The sequence below is a fragment of the Epinephelus fuscoguttatus genome, linkage group LG20 (genome assembly GCF_011397635.1).
Source record: "Epinephelus fuscoguttatus linkage group LG20, E.fuscoguttatus.final_Chr_v1".
Lineage (NCBI taxonomy): Eukaryota > Metazoa > Chordata > Actinopteri > Perciformes > Serranidae > Epinephelus > Epinephelus fuscoguttatus.
The window spans coordinates 9,216,513-9,234,592 of record NC_064771.1 but is presented as its reverse complement, the minus strand read 5'-3'; the positions used below and the strand labels follow the sequence as shown (position 1 = coordinate 9,234,592).

At 42.2% G+C, this 18,080-nt stretch overlaps 1 protein-coding gene across 6 annotated transcripts in view; it reads left to right on the top strand.

Annotated features, from left to right (window-relative positions):
• The window catches only part of spag9b (sperm associated antigen 9b), a 46,244-nt gene extending 28,791 nt beyond the window's left edge, over positions 1–17,453 (top strand). Inside the window, exons 11-30 of one of the 6 annotated variants that reach the window (XM_049563522.1) lie at positions 1,553–1,705; positions 1,833–1,890; positions 2,496–2,629; positions 2,854–2,911; positions 4,063–4,244; positions 5,098–5,227; positions 5,373–5,462; positions 5,549–5,710; positions 5,834–6,005; positions 6,184–6,393; positions 9,225–9,381; positions 9,756–9,884; positions 9,975–10,055; positions 10,147–10,214; positions 10,527–10,675; positions 11,782–11,953; positions 12,058–12,171; positions 12,460–12,636; positions 13,183–13,314; positions 13,412–17,453. In XM_049563522.1, coding sequence (XP_049419479.1) covers positions 1,553–1,705; positions 1,833–1,890; positions 2,496–2,629; positions 2,854–2,911; positions 4,063–4,244; positions 5,098–5,227; positions 5,373–5,462; positions 5,549–5,710; positions 5,834–6,005; positions 6,184–6,393; positions 9,225–9,381; positions 9,756–9,884; positions 9,975–10,055; positions 10,147–10,214; positions 10,527–10,675; positions 11,782–11,953; positions 12,058–12,171; positions 12,460–12,636; positions 13,183–13,314; positions 13,412–13,530 — 2,647 coding nt within the window. In that variant the 3' untranslated portion in view covers positions 13,531–17,453. Of the gene's footprint in view, positions 1–1,552; positions 1,706–1,832; positions 1,891–2,495; positions 2,630–2,853; positions 2,912–4,062; positions 4,245–5,097; positions 5,228–5,372; positions 5,463–5,548; positions 5,711–5,833; positions 6,006–6,183; positions 6,394–9,224; positions 9,382–9,755; positions 9,885–9,974; positions 10,056–10,146; positions 10,215–10,526; positions 10,676–11,781; positions 11,954–12,057; positions 12,172–12,456; positions 12,637–13,182; positions 13,315–13,411 lie in introns of all 6 variants that reach the window. The other 5 variants (XM_049563526.1, XM_049563523.1, XM_049563524.1 and 2 more) reach the window with 5 other exon arrangements.
• Positions 17,454–18,080: the final 627 nt, after the last annotated feature.

Here is an 18,080-nt window from a genome sequence, read left to right as displayed (position 1 = left end):
CTGCATACAAAAAGCTGGAACACTCTGAAAAAAAGATGCTGGGTGCACCACTTTACTTCTAGGCAGCCTTATGGGGATGCAAATGCTCTCTCCTCATTGGGAACAATTGAAAAAAAAGAGACACTGGCACTCAGAAAATAACGCCATGTGGACATAGACCGTACAGAGGCTACTACAAGTCAGATTTTCCCCTCAGTGAGTTGTCAGTCATTGGTTAGCTGTGCCTTGTTCTGTATAAAAGTAGGGGTGTAAGGAAAACACCAATACACTTGAGTATCATGATGTTTTGTGATACTGTATGTGTTCAGCCTGTGACCTCTAGATAGCAGTGTTGGTATTTATCTTCAGCCGTTTGACTCTTTCACCCCAACGTAACAACACATCGCTAGTGTGCTAACAAAGACTGTGATAAATACAAATGCACATCCTAGTGTTTTGATTGCATAAAAAAGTCACCTTTTTCTGACTCAGATTTCATGCATACAGTGGTGTGTTCTTTATACTGTGACCTAGAATTAGATTTTAAAAACTTGGAATCATCACCTTGCTTACAGTATTGCAGTATATTGAATCATAGTCCCTGTATTGTGTTGTATATCATATGGCCAGATTCTAGCCTATATACAGCCCTATACAGAACACATGAAAATATTGGCTACTGACACTCATCTCTTCACAAGCTGATGTGAACCATCCCTTATTGAGCTGTGCTTTCAGAGTACTTCAGATGAAGCAAAATGGCAAAAAAGGTTAAAAAAAGGACCTGTGTAAATATGTCGAAGTCACTGAGGTTGCATGTCTCAAGGTTAAAAACACATACAGGACAAGAATGTTGCTCAGCCAAGGGCACAGACATTCCTTCAAATATATTGATGACATTGTACATGTCAGAATGGTAATCTGAGTGTTCTATTATGTTACTGGGATAATGTTATATGAAAGACAATATTTTGTTGGAGAAACCCCTCATATTTTTTTAAATAAAGCAAAACAAACTAATAGCCTACCATAACATTATCCTCAGAGTGAAGCTTGGAGTAAGGATCACCATGATTCAGTTGAGAGATGCATCACGAAAATGCCCATAAAACACAATGGAAAATGAACTGTAATGTTTTAGACATCAGAAAAGAACAGTTTAGTATGGGGAAATAATATGAAGCTCCTCTGTAGCACTTAATTATAAAGATTGGATATAAATACTAAGTTAAAATTAGTTCACTCATGAATACATGAAAACAATTATCCTTCCTGTTACTTTTTTTTTTTTTAAGATTTTTTTTTGGGGTATTTTTTAGCCTTTATTTGATAGGACAGTTAAGTGTGAAAGGGGGGAGAGAGGGGGGATGACATGCAGCGAAGGGCCACAGGCTGGAGTCGAACCTGGGCCGCTGCAGCAACAGCCTTGTACATGGGGCGCCTGCTCTACCACTAAGCCACTGACGCCCCCCTTCCTGTTACATTTTTAAAAACAGGACAGTGCTGCCACCTTGTGTTTAATGTAGATATCACATTAGAGCCAACATAAACACGGCTGTGTATTTGTTTTCAGAAATGCTTTGAATGTGGTGAAAAACGACCTGATATCACAAATGGATGAGCTGTCCTGTGAGCGGGAGGCTCTGCGTGGTGAGCTGAATGCCGTCACTCAGGCCAAGACCAAACTGGAGGACAAGAACAAAGAATTAGAGGAAGAAATCAAGAAGTGAGTTGGATGGATTTAAGCTTCACAACACATTAATGCAAACCCAACTGCTCACCAGTCTACATAATTCATTTGTGTGTATACTGTGTAAACGTGGTTGCTAAAGAAATTGTGTGCTCGCTTGCAGGCTTCGAACAGAGCTTGAGGATGCGAAACAGAAGGTCAAAAATGACAATGAGGATGATGTGAGTCCTTGATATTTGTTGTGATCTGAGTGTGTGATGCACCTGTGTGGATTAGAGCAGTACAAGTTCTTGAGGAACGCTACCTGCCCTGTTTTAGTATATTTCAATATGACCATATCAGTGCCAGTTGATCCACAGCATAAAGCCTTTAGTGTTCTATTAAAAAAACTTTGTAGTCATGATAATGAAGATTTGATTTTAAGGTGTAAATATGAGTTTTGTGCTTCATTATTTTGAAGTAAATGTGGATTGCACAGTGTAATGGCTGATTGGTTCCCTATAAGCCTCGCTTTCACTGTGCAACTCTGTCTGCCACTGGCTGGCTCCATTCACAGCGCAAAGGAAGTGTGTCAACCATTAAGCAACCAAAACAGGAAGAGGGTAGTGCTTTGGTTTTCCCTGGTAGCTATCCCCAAATCCCTACCCCAGAGTATCAATGTTAGATCTTTGAAGTCACTATCCCCAGTAGTGCAAATGACAGAATGGTGGAGCAACCAAAGTAGTTGGTAGCTTCTAGACTCAAAAGAAAACTGAAAGTGATGTGGTTAACTTTGCAACAGTAACACCAACAATAACACTTGGAAACGTTGATGTTGGTGTACCAGCAGAGTGACGTGCCCACAGCACAGAGGAAACGCTTCACCAGGGTGGAGATGGCCAGAGTTCTGATGGAGAGGAACCAGTATAAGGAGAGGCTGATGGAGCTGCAGGAGGCTGTCAGATGGACAGAGATGATCAGGTGAGACAAAAGGAACAGAGGCAAGCCGTGGACCATATGAAGTAGAGGAATCTGTAACACACGCACACGCACACACAGCAGCCACAAAGGGAAAAAACAAAGCTATAATATAGAAACAAAACTGGCTGAGGGTGGTTTGAAGTCTCAAGTAGAAATGAAGGAAGTGACTGTAAAACCCTGTGTAAGGATTCAGTTTGGTTCAAAGTGAATTGTTTCACACACAGGGCTTCAAAGGAGAACCCGGCTCTTCCAGAGAAGAAGAAATCCAGCCTCTGGCAGTTGTAAGCGCCTCTTTTCTTTTCACCTCAGCTCTCAAATACCAACCACAGTATGACTACTGTGTTATTTATGTTCCATTTTGCTTCTTTTATATTCCATGTTGTGTGGTTGTTTTCTCCAGGATGTAGGTAAATCTTTGACATGTTAACGGTGTCTACTTTGACTGGCTTCTGATGTTTTAATCTTGACAATAACTCTTGACAGAGGAGAGCCAGCCAGGAAACAGTGGCTCTGATCCCAGATCTGAGCTGCCTTTAATTCTTTATTCAACGTTAAAGAAAGTTATAAACATGAAGCATGATGGAAGCTTTCTAGAGGTTAAGAAAATGCACTTGTTTGCTCACAGAGGAACGAAATCTGAAAGACTGGATTTGGATTATCTGACCCCGGCTCTCCTTTTGTTGAGTTTGATAAGGAATGTGTTTGGTTTGGTGTGAACGAGGACATTATTTTGGGCAGGTTTTTGGCAATGGGATTTGGACGGAGTCTGTAAAGGAAACAAAATCTGATAAATCCACCATCTTTCCTGCCCTGTTTCTGTTTGTCCCTCTATATTGTGCCTGGTGTTGTGATGTCTGTGTGCAGGAGGTGTGTTGATAGAGTTGCTGTGGGGAAGGGAGGGAATGCAGGTTTATGGGTGGTGTTGGTCAAAACAAAGCAAATATGCTCATAAAGATAGACTTAGCAGAACCTATTTCTCATCTCTAAACTTACAGGCCTATAGTTAATAAAATCTAAAAGTATCCAGTGGAACATGCTTATCATCAGTTGGGTGTAATGTGATAAATAGCGTGTGCTCTCACTGTAGACTTAGGGGGAAATTGAAGTGTTGCCGTCCAGTGTTGCTCTGTGTTGTTGACTAACATCCTAGTTGGTGCACAATAATAACCCTGCACTCCAGCATTCTGTGAGGACAGCTGCTCTGGTGCTTTGCTGTTTAGGAGACAGATCAATGGGAACATACGTAATGCCTGATTGCTACCTGTATGAAAGCTGGCATGGTGTGTTGGCATGGGGAAAGGAACCTGTTTACCCTTAAATGTTGAACCTTACTCCTGCCGCTGGAGCTGCCGCTTGTGTCCACCCCTCTATACGTTTGTCTGTGTGCTTTTCTTTTTTCTCGTTCCTCCCCACTTCCCCACCCTTACACCTCCAGTTTCAGCCGTTTGTTCAGCTCATCGGGTGGGGCGGCCAAGAAGCCGGCGGCGGAGGCTCCAGTGAACGTCAAGTACAATGCACCCACCTCTCAGATCCAGCCGTCCGTCAAGAAGAGGAGCAGCGCCCTGCAGCAGCTGCCCAGCGACAAGAGCAAAGCCTTTGATTTCCTCAATGAGGAGTAAGTCAGTCAGTCAGGGGAAATTGAATGAAAACATGCGCTCTTATGTGTGTATGCTGAGGCAGTATTGGTCCTTTTTGGTGCATTCACTCAGAAGCATAGATAAAAAACAAAACCAGGCTTCTTAAACTATCTCAGGCACAACAGCTCTTAAAAGGTATGTCAAGATTTAAATTACAATCTGAAATTTTTTATTTCACTCAAGCATACGTATCTGTGTGCTGCTAAAACAAGATCTGATGGCTTCCATAGTTTTGGATCAGACTGCTGAACTATTTTGGGCTGCTTTCAAACCTAAACTGTCTGGTACACTTCAGATAAGGCTGGGCAATATGAAGAAAATCAAATATTCCAATATTTTTGACTCAGTGGGTAAAGGCAAATAATAGAACAGCTACAACAGTCTGATATGTTCAGAAAATGACATCACTTTACTGTAATGCAGCCACTGTTGATGTAGGATGATATCATCAGAACTTTTCAACAAATTAGTAACCTTTTAGTCTGTGTATTGTAATGTTAAAACCTTGTGGTTTGTTTGTGATAAGTCATTGTAAACACAAACTGGACAGGAACTAAAAGACAACAATTCTTCATTTTACTGCACCAAATGCAGGACGAACTGCAGGAGTCAAGGCACCTTTAGAAGGTCTCTCCCATCAGTGAAACATGTTTAATTGACATGACATCTAGAAATGTTTAGAGCATTGGCAATAACTAGATACAATGTGTAACCGGCAGTGCTCTGCATATATCTGGTCTGAAAAGATTATTAAAAAAGTTTATTTTAGTAGAAAACCTAACAGTCCAAGAGTAGACATCTTTGTCAGTGAGCTGGTGTTCTGTCTCGCAGAGTGGCAGCTGATAACGTGGTGTCCAGGCGGGAGCAGAAGAGGGCTCAGTACCAGCAGGTCAAAGCCCACGTCCAGAAGGAGGATGGCAGAGTGCAGGCTTATGGCTGGAGTCTGCCTAAGAAATATAAAGTAAGGAGATGGCGGTAGCACTTATTGTCTTGTGTTATCATTACTTCAGATTGTCTGTTCCTCTTCAGATGATGGTTGAACTGTTGGGATGTAAGCTCCAACAGAGAGAAGCTGTAATGCACTGGTGCTATTTGTACCTTTTCAGGCCAACGGTGGTCAGACAGAGAGTAAGATGAAGAATCTACCTGTGCCTGTCTTCCTCAGACCACTAGATGAGAAAGATGCTTCTATGAAGGTATTGCACCTTGTGGTGTGCATTTATAATTCTCCTGTGTGTCTCATTGTATTTGACTGCTGTAACTCTGTCTATCTGTGCTCCAGCTGTGGTGTGCTGCTGGTGTGAACCTCTCTGGAGGTAAAACCAGAGACGGAGGCTCCATCGTAGGAGCCAGTGTGTTTTACAGCGACGTGCCTGGACCAGAGAGCCCTAAAAGGAAAATCGGATCTCAGAGCAGCCTGGAGAAACTGGATCAAGAACTCAAGGTACACAAGCACACATACACACACAGGCTCTGCTTCTTCTGGCATCCCATCCTGTGAGGACATATGCTGATAGAGATAATCATATAAATAATTACCAACTACTTCTTTTGTTTGTTGTTGCAGGATCAGCAGAAGGAGTTGAAGCAGCACGATGAGATGTCGTCGTTGGTTTGGATCTGTACCAGCACCCAGTCCACCACTAAAGTGGTTGTCATTGATGCCAACCAGCCTGGAAACATCCTGGAGAGCTTCTTCGTGTGTAACTCCCACGTCCTCTGCATCGCCAGTGTTCCAGGTCAGCTGATGAACACATGCGCATCTGACTGCCGTGGAAAATCCATGTAGAGGATGGGAGGATTTTATGACTGACATCTATGTGCAAAATACTCATCACTGTCTCACATAGGAATTGCACCAGTTACGAGGGACATCATGTTTTATTTTTAATGATTATTATGTATGTTTTTATTTAGGTGCAAGAGAGACAGACTACCCAGCTGGTGAGGAAGTAGCTCCAAACTCCGAGACAGGACCAGCAGGGGATGGCGGCTCACAATCGACCAATAGCAGCTCAGCAGGTGGCGATGGTGTGCTTGGAGGCATCACCATCGTTGGCTGCGACGCTGAGGGGGCAGCAGCTATTCCACAGACAGCAGTCAGTTCGGGAGAAGACGGAGAGAGTGGTCAGATATGTTTAATGTTTTATCCCTTTTCCACTTGCATTAGCACACACACTCTGTCACCAGGGTCAGAATTTATTTCTCAAAATCACTTCTAGAAGTCCCACTGAGAGTGAAATCACAATCTCATAAAGCGATCTTTACCAATGGGCCATATACATTAAGACCTTTATACACCGAGGCCGTAACGATTAACAACATGAAAATGAGACATAGTCACCTGCAAATGTTTTGCATCAAAACTATTTTTAGTGGCAGTGATGCAAATTTGCGACAGTGGCAAAAAGTCTGCCATTGTCACGATGTTGTGACCAAGGACGTAGTTTAATTTCAACATTAGTGGGAACACATAATAAATAGGGGGATCTAGGTGTCCTCCTTCTGGAAATTTTGAGCGTCGGACACTTCATATCCCACATTCTGGTGAAGTTTTATGCACTTATTTATGGTGGAAATGTCTTTATTTATGTAAAGAAAAACAAAATTAAGATGATTCAAAATATAAAAATAGGCTCATGGAACATAATGCAGAAAGACTCTCAGGCATTTTGTATTGCTGTCAAACATTTGTTCAATTGTAGACCAGCTTTTCTCATTTAAAGTCAAGGCACATGGAGGCATGATTTACTCTTCTGTCTTCCTTTGTGTCTTTTGTGGGGTGAGGTAACCCATTCACATAAATAATTCAATTTAATTAATTCAACTCCTGGACTATATCAGGGCATATGTGTTTCAGCAACATTTCTGCTCATGTTCAAAACTTTCTGCACATCCAAAACATATCCCATATGTTCACTGAGTAGTCAAAGTTATATTTTGAGAAAAAAAAGGCAAAAGTTTAAGCAGCGGTGAACACTTGAAACACTGAAAACACTTGTGATCAGGCATAATATGTGATTGTCACAAATTTAAAAGATAAAACTGCACTGTCTCTTACTGAATCAGTGTGAGTTGCCTTTTGTCCCGTATTTTTGTACACAGATTTGTTAGAATGAGGATAATGCCAACAAGTTGGCTCAAATTTTGGTGGTGTCCTCGCAAAATATTGGTTGGTACATGTCCCTACCATCCATATGCAAACCTACGCCCTTGGACGTCCATTCAACAAAATGTAACTGGTTGATGCCCTTTTTTATTCATTCATTCATCTTCTAACCGCTTCATCCTCTTGAGGGTCGCGGGGGGGCTGGAGCCTATCCCAGCTACATCGGGCGAGAGGCAGGGTACACCCTGGACAGGTTGCCAGACTATCGCAGGGCTGACACATAGAGACAAACAACCATTCACACTCACATTCACACCTACGGACAATTTAGAGTTACCAATTAACCTAGTCCCCAATCTGCATGTCTGCATTGGACTGTGGGAGGAAGCCGGAGTGCCCGGAGAGAACCCACGCTGACACGGGGAGAACATGCAAACTCCGCACAGAAGGGCTCCCACGCCCGGGATCGAACCGGCAACCCTCTTGCTGTGAGGCGAGAGTGCTAACCACCACACCACCATGCCGCCCTTGCCCTTTTTTACTTTAGCAAAAATCAACTCATTCTGAGATCACATCCAGCTGCTTTTCACTGTGTAATATTTGCATTCTGCGTGAAACTACTCGTGACAAAAACAACAGTTTGAAAAAAGACACTACTCAAAAAACTTAAAGGAACAGATATAATTTAATTATTATTGTTGATTACCAGAATAGCATATTGTGTGGTTGCATTTGTTAAATAAAAGACAGTATTCAAGAAATAATAACATTAATACAGTTTGACCTTTAAGGAACAGTCATACAAAAACGGATGCTTTCTATTAACACTCCAGCCCAAACTGTGACAGGACCTTCACTGTACCCATCAACTTCCACAGTGTTGCAGTCAGCACACTGCTCTCCCTGACATCTCCAAACTCTAACATGCCAATCATTAGTAGAAACAGTAAACCTGCTCTCGTCTGTGAGGAGTACTGGTCTGCTCTGCAGTGAGAATAGGGCCTGTGACCGTTGGTTTGGCTCTCATACTGTCTGGATAAGTGAACTAAAGTAGCACGGAGGAAGTCAGTTTCCAAGAATCAAGCTGTACTCCTGCGAGTTTTTGACAAGACAAGGGGAGGAGATAATGGTCTCTAGGTGATGTCATTTGCAAATGACCTTGTCCTTGTCTCTTGCTGTATTTCCCAGTTTCTGGGAAATGTCTCCGTAGTCGGCACACTTGGAGACCCGTCAAACTGTCGAGTTACCGCCCGAACCTTTTCATCATCTTTAAACAGTTAACTGCTCTTGCAATCTCAGTCTCGTCCAAATGCTGTCTGACACCACCAGCCATTTCTTATATAGGGGTGTGTTCACACAGCCACTGGTAAAAGCATCGTCTCTCATAGTTTAATTTTTTTGATTGTGACAGACAATACTGTTTAAAAGTTGTATGTAACAGTTGCTGAGAGCATGACAGTTTGACAGGAGAGAGTTGATAAACTGCTTTTACTTCTAGGCCTAAAAGTAGGGCCCAAAATGTGTCACTGTGAAGATTTTTAGCAGGTTGGGGGGGGGGATTTCCTACTCTGAGATACTTGATACATACAGGCTGTTTCACCCACAATTGATCATGTGGTCAACTGGATAAGGAAAAGTATGGTGATGTGATAACTGTCAGTTCTAAAGAAAGAGATATGCACAACAGTCTGCAGTTTAGTGAGGGAAGGACATACTCTGTTATCAGTACATGACTATACTGTATATTCCACCCATCTGGCACCTACAGTAACAAAGCTGAAATAACACCATGAATATTACCTACACGTATGAGTTGGCCCAGTTTGCTCAAAGATGGTTTTCTCCACAGAATCCAGGGCAGCAGAGGAAGCCACCGAGGCGACAGAGGCCAGCGGAGGGCCTGCTGACCAAAGAGAGAGCCTGAGGGGAGTTTACACCGAGCACGTCTTCACCGATCCACTGGGAGCTCAGCAGACAGCGGAGGCTCCAGCCAACTACTCTCAGAGGTAACACCAGGAGGCCAATTACACTACCCAATGTTGTTACAATTCAGCCTGTCCAATGAAACTGCCAGTTTTATCAGTACGACCATAAACAAACCCACTGAGCAACAACGTCAAATCACTGTAAAGCAGTTACTGTTTGCTCATGAAACCTGCGGACGTGTTTCTGTGATGGTAAATTACTGCATTACATTAAACTTTCATGTTCAATTCTGGAGCTACATTGCTGGTTGGCAGTGTGTGTTTTGCCTCTCGCCATCACTTAAGCTCTAAAATATTGTGTCAGACACAGAACTAGCACATATAGTTATAAAGTAAGGAAAATGATATAAACGCAGCCTCTCTGATTATGCTAAGTGATTCTGTCTGATGAGCAGGGAGAGTGATCTGTTGAAAGATGGTGTGAGTTCAAACCCCAACGCAGAGGAGCAGGACCTGATGAGAGAGGAGGCTCAGAAAATGAGCAGCGTTCTGCCCACTATGTGGCTCGGGGCACAGAATGGATGGTGAGATTTACATTTCAGCTGCCCAGCACAGTTATGTCCATGAGCAGAGTTCAAGAGATCTGATGACTGAGAAAACTTTTCTGATTCTAGTGTGTACGTGCACTCCTCTGTGGCTCAGTGGAAGAAGTGTCTCCACTCTATAAAGCTGAAGGAGTCTGTGCTTGGCATAGTGTAAGTGCATTACAAGTGACAAATGTGTGTTTCTCTCTCATGTTACTACTTTTTGAAATGTTAAACAGCTGGTTTTGTGTCTGTCCCACAGGCATGTGAAAGGGCGTGTCCTGGTGGGTCTTTCTGATGGCACATTAGCCATTTTCCACAGAGGAGTAGGTGAGCGAGCACAAGCTTTTCAACAAGTTCCTTTTTTTTTTTTTTTTGTTTAAAGATATTTTTTGGGCCATTTTGCCTTTAATGGACAGGACAGGTAAGTGTGAAGGGGGGAGAGAGAGAGGGGATGACATGCAGCAAAGGGCCACAGGCTGGATTCGAATCCAGGCCGCTGCGGCAACAGCCTTGTACATGGGGCGCCTGCTCTATCACTAAGCCACCGACGCCCCAACGACTTCTTTTAATAGAAACAACCTGATGCAGGTTTTATCTGTAAATATAACCGTGTATCTTCACTTCCTTTGTTTGTGGCAGACGGACAGTGGGACCTGACCAACTACCACCTGTTAGACTTGGGGAGACAGCACCACTCTATCCGCTGCATGACTGTTGTACATGACAAGGTGTGGTGTGGCTACAGGAACAAGATCCATGTGGTGCAGCCCAAAGCCATGAAGATAGAGGTATACAAAGACTTAACCTTATTTTTATATTGTTTTATTTAGAGTTCTGCACACACATTACAGTCAGCTACCAGCATGTACCACTGTAGCATTTCAAAAATATGAATGATCTGCCTGACTGCTGGTTTGTAGATTAAATTTTAAAGAAAAGGATTTTGTTGAACTTCTCTTTTTCCGTAGCCTGACATCTCCAGATCAAATTGCAATTGTGAGTTAATCTGGAACCTCCTAGTAAATTTTTCAGTGTCTAACTTATCAATGGCGATAAATCAAAATGCGTCTGGACACAATTAGATAGACCCTCAACCAATCAGAGCAACGAAACAAGCGTGCAGAGATGAGCTGTGATGGTGTAGCATCAATGTGTGTGTGTGTGTGTATGTGTGTGTGTGTGTGTGTGTGTGTGAACAAGTGTTGCCATTTTTGCCATCAGAATTTGAAAATAGTACTTTAACAGACAGTTCCACATCAGCTGCAGCCATCTTTGTAGTTTTTGAAAATGCCTTAACAGGGCTTCTCTTTACTAAGATAGGTTTATGGTCGCTGTTGTGTCCCCTGCACAAAGGTGCTGTCAGTGACGCCATGACATATTTTTGTGTAATTGTGATTGACTGATGTGGACCAGGCTGGCTGGAAATCTGTCTGAATGACAGGAGGGGGACCAGACACATCTGTCAGAAGAAAATAAAACATGAGCTTGCTTCTGTCCATACACTGTGTTCCACCACTGGAAATTGTGGAGGCAGTGTAACCAGCTGGTCCAATGCAAGACACGACCAAAGGACACGACAAAGACCTTTTAAAAATGGTGGAACTTTTTGAGGAGAGGTTATGTGAGTTGGTCAGGAATTTTAAACATCTATATGTCACTTTGCCCAGGCACAGGGACACATTAAATATGAGTTGGACAGTAGTAATGGAAAAGTGGTCCATGCAAGACCAATTATTTTATGGATGTCTTATGGATGTGTGTGTGTGTGTGGACATAAAGGATGCATGAAAGTATGTGAGCAGTGATGGTTACAACATTTGAAAAATAAATTTATATTTTTGTTTGTAAAAGAAGTATAAATGTGCTTTTACAAACTATTTTGTGTCCTCTGCAGAAGTCATTTGACGCCCACCCTCGTAAGGACAGCCAGGTACGTCAGCTGGCCTGGGATGGTGATGGCATCTGGGTGTCCATCAGACTGGACTCCACTCTCAGGCTGTTCCACGCTCACACCTTCCAGCACCTTCAGGACGTCGACATCGAGCCCTACGTCAGCAAGATGCTGGGTCAGTTCACTCTTTCTTACAAAATCTCCTTCATGAAACACATAAGACACCTGTCAGGCTCTGACACTTTAAATAATCTAAATTTGTGGGGGGGTTTTCTTCAGGTACGGGGAAACTGGGATTCTCATTTGTAAGGATCACAGCTCTCATGGTGTCATGTAATCGCCTGTGGATCGGCACCGGAAATGGAGTCATCATCTCCATCCCTCTGACAGATAGTGAGTTATTTTTACGTCTGGTGGACACACACATTCACACTACACACTTCGCCTGCTGCTGCCCATATACTTGCGGATCCTCATTACACTTAGGCATTCCACATTTTGTAGTCCACTAAATGTCTTAAATACTTAACCTATGTTTGCACAAGTTGTGATTTAAGATTGGTGCAACAAGGCTAACACATATGTTACATACAAACTTTGTCTTGAAGGTAGATTTTACTGACTGAACACTTCAATGTACCTCTCCTGTTCTCTCTCTCACCTCCACCATTCCATTAGCAGCCAACAAGGTAACCAAGGCAACAAGTAACCATCCAGGAAGTGTGGTTCGTGTCTATGGTGACGACAGCGGTGACAAAGTGACAGCAGGGACATTTGTTCCATACTGCTCCATGGCTCACGCTCAGCTCTGTTTCCATGGTCACAGAGACGCTGTCAAGTTCTTCACCGCTGTCCCAGGTAAACAAAGCAGCCTGTTTGACTTTTTATTTCTAAAGATAACTGTTATTTCCTAAAGGGCGGGTCCATCTGCGTTCTCTTCTTGGTTTTTCAAACGGAAATGCCCACTCAACTGAGACAAGCTAAAAGCGGTGATGTAGGTCACAGCGTTGGTGCCCTCCTCTCCCTCAGCCTCCACACAGCGTTTGCTGGCAGTGTAAGCATGGAGAGTGAGGAAAGTGTTAGCTTGGAAGATTTGAGCTTGGAGGTCGAAGGAAAAAAAAAGGGGGGGAGCCACCCATTAACTATTAAATACTATTTTCTATCTAAAAAAGTCAAAGTTGTCCTTTTAGGTGCTGCTGCCATATGCTTTTAACCAGCAGCTGAGTATGAAGTGTAAGAACAGTTTGCTAACCCTACAGAGCTTCTCATATAATTGGGTGCAAATTAAAGTCAGGGAGCTGAGATCTCTTTCATATCCAGTATAGAGATAAGAAGGTCTGTTCCAGAAAAACACAATCTGGACTTGTTTGGTGTTATTTACAGTTTGTGTCTCTGTGCTTTCAGGTCATGCAGTTCCATCTGCGTCCTGTGGAGTCGAGGCAGCAGGTGACAAGACGACAGATGCAGCAACTCAGGAAGGAACCAAGTCCATGCTGGTGATGAGTGGAGGAGAAGGCTACATCGACTTTAGGATGGGTGAGAGTGCTTTGTTTACATGTAATGACTAAAACCATCGCTGTAACCACTGCTGGAGATCCAAAGACAAATGTGGTGTCTCTCTGTGTGTGTTTAGGTGATGAGGATGGTGAGGCAGAGGAGGGCGAGGAGCTTACCATGAAACTGGAGCCCTCTCTGGCTAAAGCCGAGCGCAGCCACCTCATCGTCTGGCAGATCCTCGCCAATGAGGACTGAACTGTGACCTCGGACCCCTGAGGCCTGTTTGCCTTTTCTCTCAAACCCGCTGCCAGGGAGGAGGAGCTCAGGTGGACGACTCCCCTCTACAGGCACGAGTTTAATCAGCACTTTTTTCTTCCTCAGACCTGAACAATAAGAGTGAAACAAGCAGAAACTGCTCTGAGAGTGTCCTCAGTGGTGAACTGAACTGGAGCAGTGCAAACAGATTCACATAAACTGCATGTTTTATTATTTTAGTTGTTTTCTCTTGTTTGTTCCTTTTTTAAAAATGTTATTTTATGAATTTCAATCTGTTATAATGCCTCTTTTTCTTCTAATATTATATGAGGTAAAGCTGTTATTGGATACAGAACTTTTGTTACATTTGCTCAGCAGATTCAATGAACTTTCCTCCTGACATTTCCAGGTTACCTTCACTCAGTTCAGTTGTCATGTGCTCATGCTGGACTCGACTAGATGCTAAATCAGTTGGTCAAACAGAAAATAATCACCTGTGAGCTCCCCTGTTGCCCTCTAATAATGTAAGACTTGGGCAATCATGTGTCAGAGCAAATCATGTGGGATTGTCGATGAATCCCAAATCCGATTTCATGTTGTTTTTTGTTTTTCGTCCTTTGAGAACTTGGCTTTTGATTGTATGCAAGACAAATTGAATTGATTGCCACTTGTCTCTAGGTCAGGATTTGTTTAAGTCAAATGCAATACATCAGCCTCTTGCAGTTAGTACCTGTTTGAGCAGAAAATAGCCCTGTATTTATCTTAATACTGTTAATACGTAATAGTGGTAGCCCCAGTTTATGCCTCTCATGTGTGCCTTACCGTTACATTCCAGTCACACAGCTAAGCATCCAATAATCTGAAAAATAAATTCAACCAGCAATGTTTTGATAAAACCTAGAGGGTTGTTTAGTTACACTTTAAAGTGTTTTGAAGATGTTTCCAGAATCCTCAAAGAGTCCTCTAACCATCTGAATGGAAATAATATTCCATCTGCTGCATGATAAAAAAGATTTTTAACCCATTTCCGAGTCTTGAAATGCCTTCAGAACAGCGTTAAGTGTTGTCACGCTAGCAGCATGGCTCTTTGGATGGCAATTTGTCTCGCTCAGTCCAGCACTTTGATCCACACTAAAATATCTCAACAGCTATTGGATGGATTGTCATGGTTTTTGGTGCAGAATTCATGTCCCCCTCAGGATGAAGTGGATTAACTTTGGTGATCCTCTGAGTTATTATCTATCCCCGTCATTGGGTTAGAACCTATTGTCCAATACCTTTGTTTTGTGACAAAATACCTGCAAAGCTAAGGACATTCCCATCAACCTCATCTGTGTTTGGTGCTATTAAGCAAATGTTAGCATGCTGACATGCTAAATGAAGATGGTAAACATCATCAGTGTGATCATGTTAGCATGCTGGCGTCAGCACAAAGCAAGTTCAGTCTCACAGAGCTGCTAGCATCTCTGTAGACTGCAAGAGCCCAGATTTAAACAATCTATAGCTCATGGCCTACAGTGCATGGCACATGCGCATTTAGGACATGTCCAACTACTGCTGCTAGTTAAAAAGAGCAAAGTCTGGGTGCAAAGTAAGGATCAAGGGTGAAGGAGTTGTACCTTTAATTCCCTTTAAAAGCCAGGTGCCATGGCAAATTCTGCAAATTGGAGAAGCAGCAGTTTTCTGCTGTCATCATAATGTCACTGCAGCAAATTTTGACAGAGGAAACAGAGCCAAACTTTTAGCTTCTGAAATAATCAGTGAAGTTATGCTGCTCCTCATGTGTAAATGCACACAGCATCTCCCTTAATGTGGAGTCGGACAACAGCTCTGCTGTGATCTCTGCTATGTTCATATTTTACACGCCATTAATATTTTCTTCATTAATAATGAATTATTCTACCCACCCACAACCCATCTATGCGTACCTGTGTGCAACAAGCAGAGTGTACGCGTGTCATAAACACCCATCTTATTTTCTAAGTAATGCGCCCTTTAAGCAGCAGTTTAATACTGCGCAAACTGCAGCACAATCACTTTCTGCTTCCCTTAAAATAGCAATATGCCAACAACGCGCCTAACCACACCTCATTTTATGCCCTACACCCCCATGGGCGCACAGATTGGTGCAAGCTACTTACGCAACATGGGTGCTGGCCGTGAAAATCAGTTGGAAACTAGCAATGACAGTTGCGCTGCATTGTGTGCTGCTTTGCGCTGGGTGTTAGAGAGGGTCCTTAGTCTTGTTCAGAGATTGTAATTAGTTTTCAGACAATCGGATGCGTAGCTCTGTGACTTGAATGTAATGATAAAACATTAGATGCACAAACTGGAGCCTGAATAACCCAGGGACTGACAAAAATTCCATTTACAAAACCCTTAATTATTAACTGAAAAGCAGCAGCTGCTGTTACATCTACTACTACATATACTGTAAGTCCGCCCGTCCTTTAAGTTAGTTTTGGTTGCAATGCTGTAAGATTAGTAGACCAGACTTGTATTTAATCCAATATAACGTGAGGACGCTGTCAGCGTCTGTCAGCTCTCAGTCTACCTACCAGCTCCCGCTAGTAGACACATAAAAATATGCCTTAGGTATCAAGGGTTGAAAGGACTAAGCTATTTGGCTTTTCAAGTGTGACAAAGTATTTATTTTTCTCTTGAAAGAATGTTGCGCTTGCTACCAAAGGATAAAGAATTAAACACAGATAGTTAGCCACCTGCTGAAACAATAATAGTGTCTCGTCTAACAGTGAGCAGCATGTTTGAGTCTGCCTCCATGTAGATAACACGAAAGAGTTTGTAACAGATGTCCTGGTGTGTAGATAAGATATATTTTTAGACTTTCATATTTGGAAATTGACATATTTTCAGGGTGTGAGAGAGGAGAATGTGCCGGAGCTGTTACTATGAGAGGATAAAACAAGCAGCCACACTGAGGATTACATCCCCCCCCCGCCCCTTTAGACATTTAGAGGTCAGAATTCTAACATTGACATTTTGGTTTTGCGGCACTGCTCTGTCCCCTTTCTCTTAATCTGAACTACTCAGTGATATCCCCTCCTGATGGCAACTCCTGTTTTATGTTTTATTTTTGAACTTTTTTTTTTTTTTTTTACGTTTGTCTTTTAGGCTGTACTCTCTCTGAGTACAGTGCACAAGATGTTCGTTTGGGTGTAATATAAGACTATTTCTGGCCTCTGTGTACCAGTACACTGCACTGGTATGTTCTTTGTTTTGTCCTCTTTGTATTGAACAGTATCAGAGTGTGTGTGTGTGTGTGTGTGTGTGTGTGTGTGTGTGTGTGTGTGTGTGTGTGTCTCCTCTCCAGGAGAGGAGTCAAATATTATTGCAGTTTAGCCATTTCAGTATTTATTTACAATGATTGAGCCTTTGCAATTCAGAATGTATCTTTGTACATTGAATATGAATATATATATATATATATATGATTATATATGTATGAAACATGAAAATGGCTTGGGTTTATTGTTTTGACAACACTTGTTGCTGTTGAAATGATATGAATTTGTGTTGTAGGTGGTAACCTTACTCAGCTATGCACTATGTCTGTGAGGGGAGAGGTGAGAGGGGGTTTGTTTCAGGCCTGTTTTTATTTTTATTTTTGAAATAGAAACCCTGCAGCCTGTCCACAATCCCTGACACAATCAGTTCTCAGCTAATGCAGGAAAATAAAAGTCAAACTAAAGTCAATGAGCGAGCGACTTCATCCCACCACAGCATGATGGAGCGTCTCGCCCTCTTCCACAGGTCTGTCATCCCTCTCATCTGCATACTCGTGTCATTAACTTGGCAGGGACTTCCTCTCTTCCAAGTTAGCAGTACGCACACCATCTGTACTTTGACAGCATCTCTAGCCTTACTTATTTTTAACAGTCAATTAAAGCAATTTTTGTGGGCAAGTTTTGTCTGCTTGTAATGTTTATTTGTCTTCATCAGAAATTCTTCACAGCTACTCAAAGATTTAGAGCCGAAGCTTTGTTGAAGTTCGTCTCACTCTTTGACTTTGACCTTGCATTGCCACTGTAAACAAACAATATCTGAACAACCTAAGACAAAAATAACACCAGTTAAACCAGGCTTACTTCAATAAACCAGACTTACTTCACTCGGTTTCATAAATAGGTTAAAACAACTTTTTTCTTAGCATCAAAGTAAGGTAGTAAAACTTTGTTCCATGGCTCAGCTTCATGGTAAGCATTTTTTAATTCTATTTTCTCTCTTTAAACATCAGTTAAATAAAAATTAAAGAGACTAACCCCCATTAACAGCCAATCTGAAGGTGTTTAAACAATGTTTTTGCCATATTGAGGCTGTCATGCCGCTTGTGATCAAGCAAGAAGAAAATTCCATGCCATTTTTCCCCCTTTCTGTTGTTATGAAATTAAAGGTCTGTCTGGGGTTTTCTTTGGTACTTGAAAGATGTTTAAACAGAAAGAAGAAAAAATGTAGAAATACATTTGAAAAACTTGATTTCTGTAAAGAAACGTTGCTTTTGAGTTTTTCAAATGTATTTTCTTGGTGCTTTG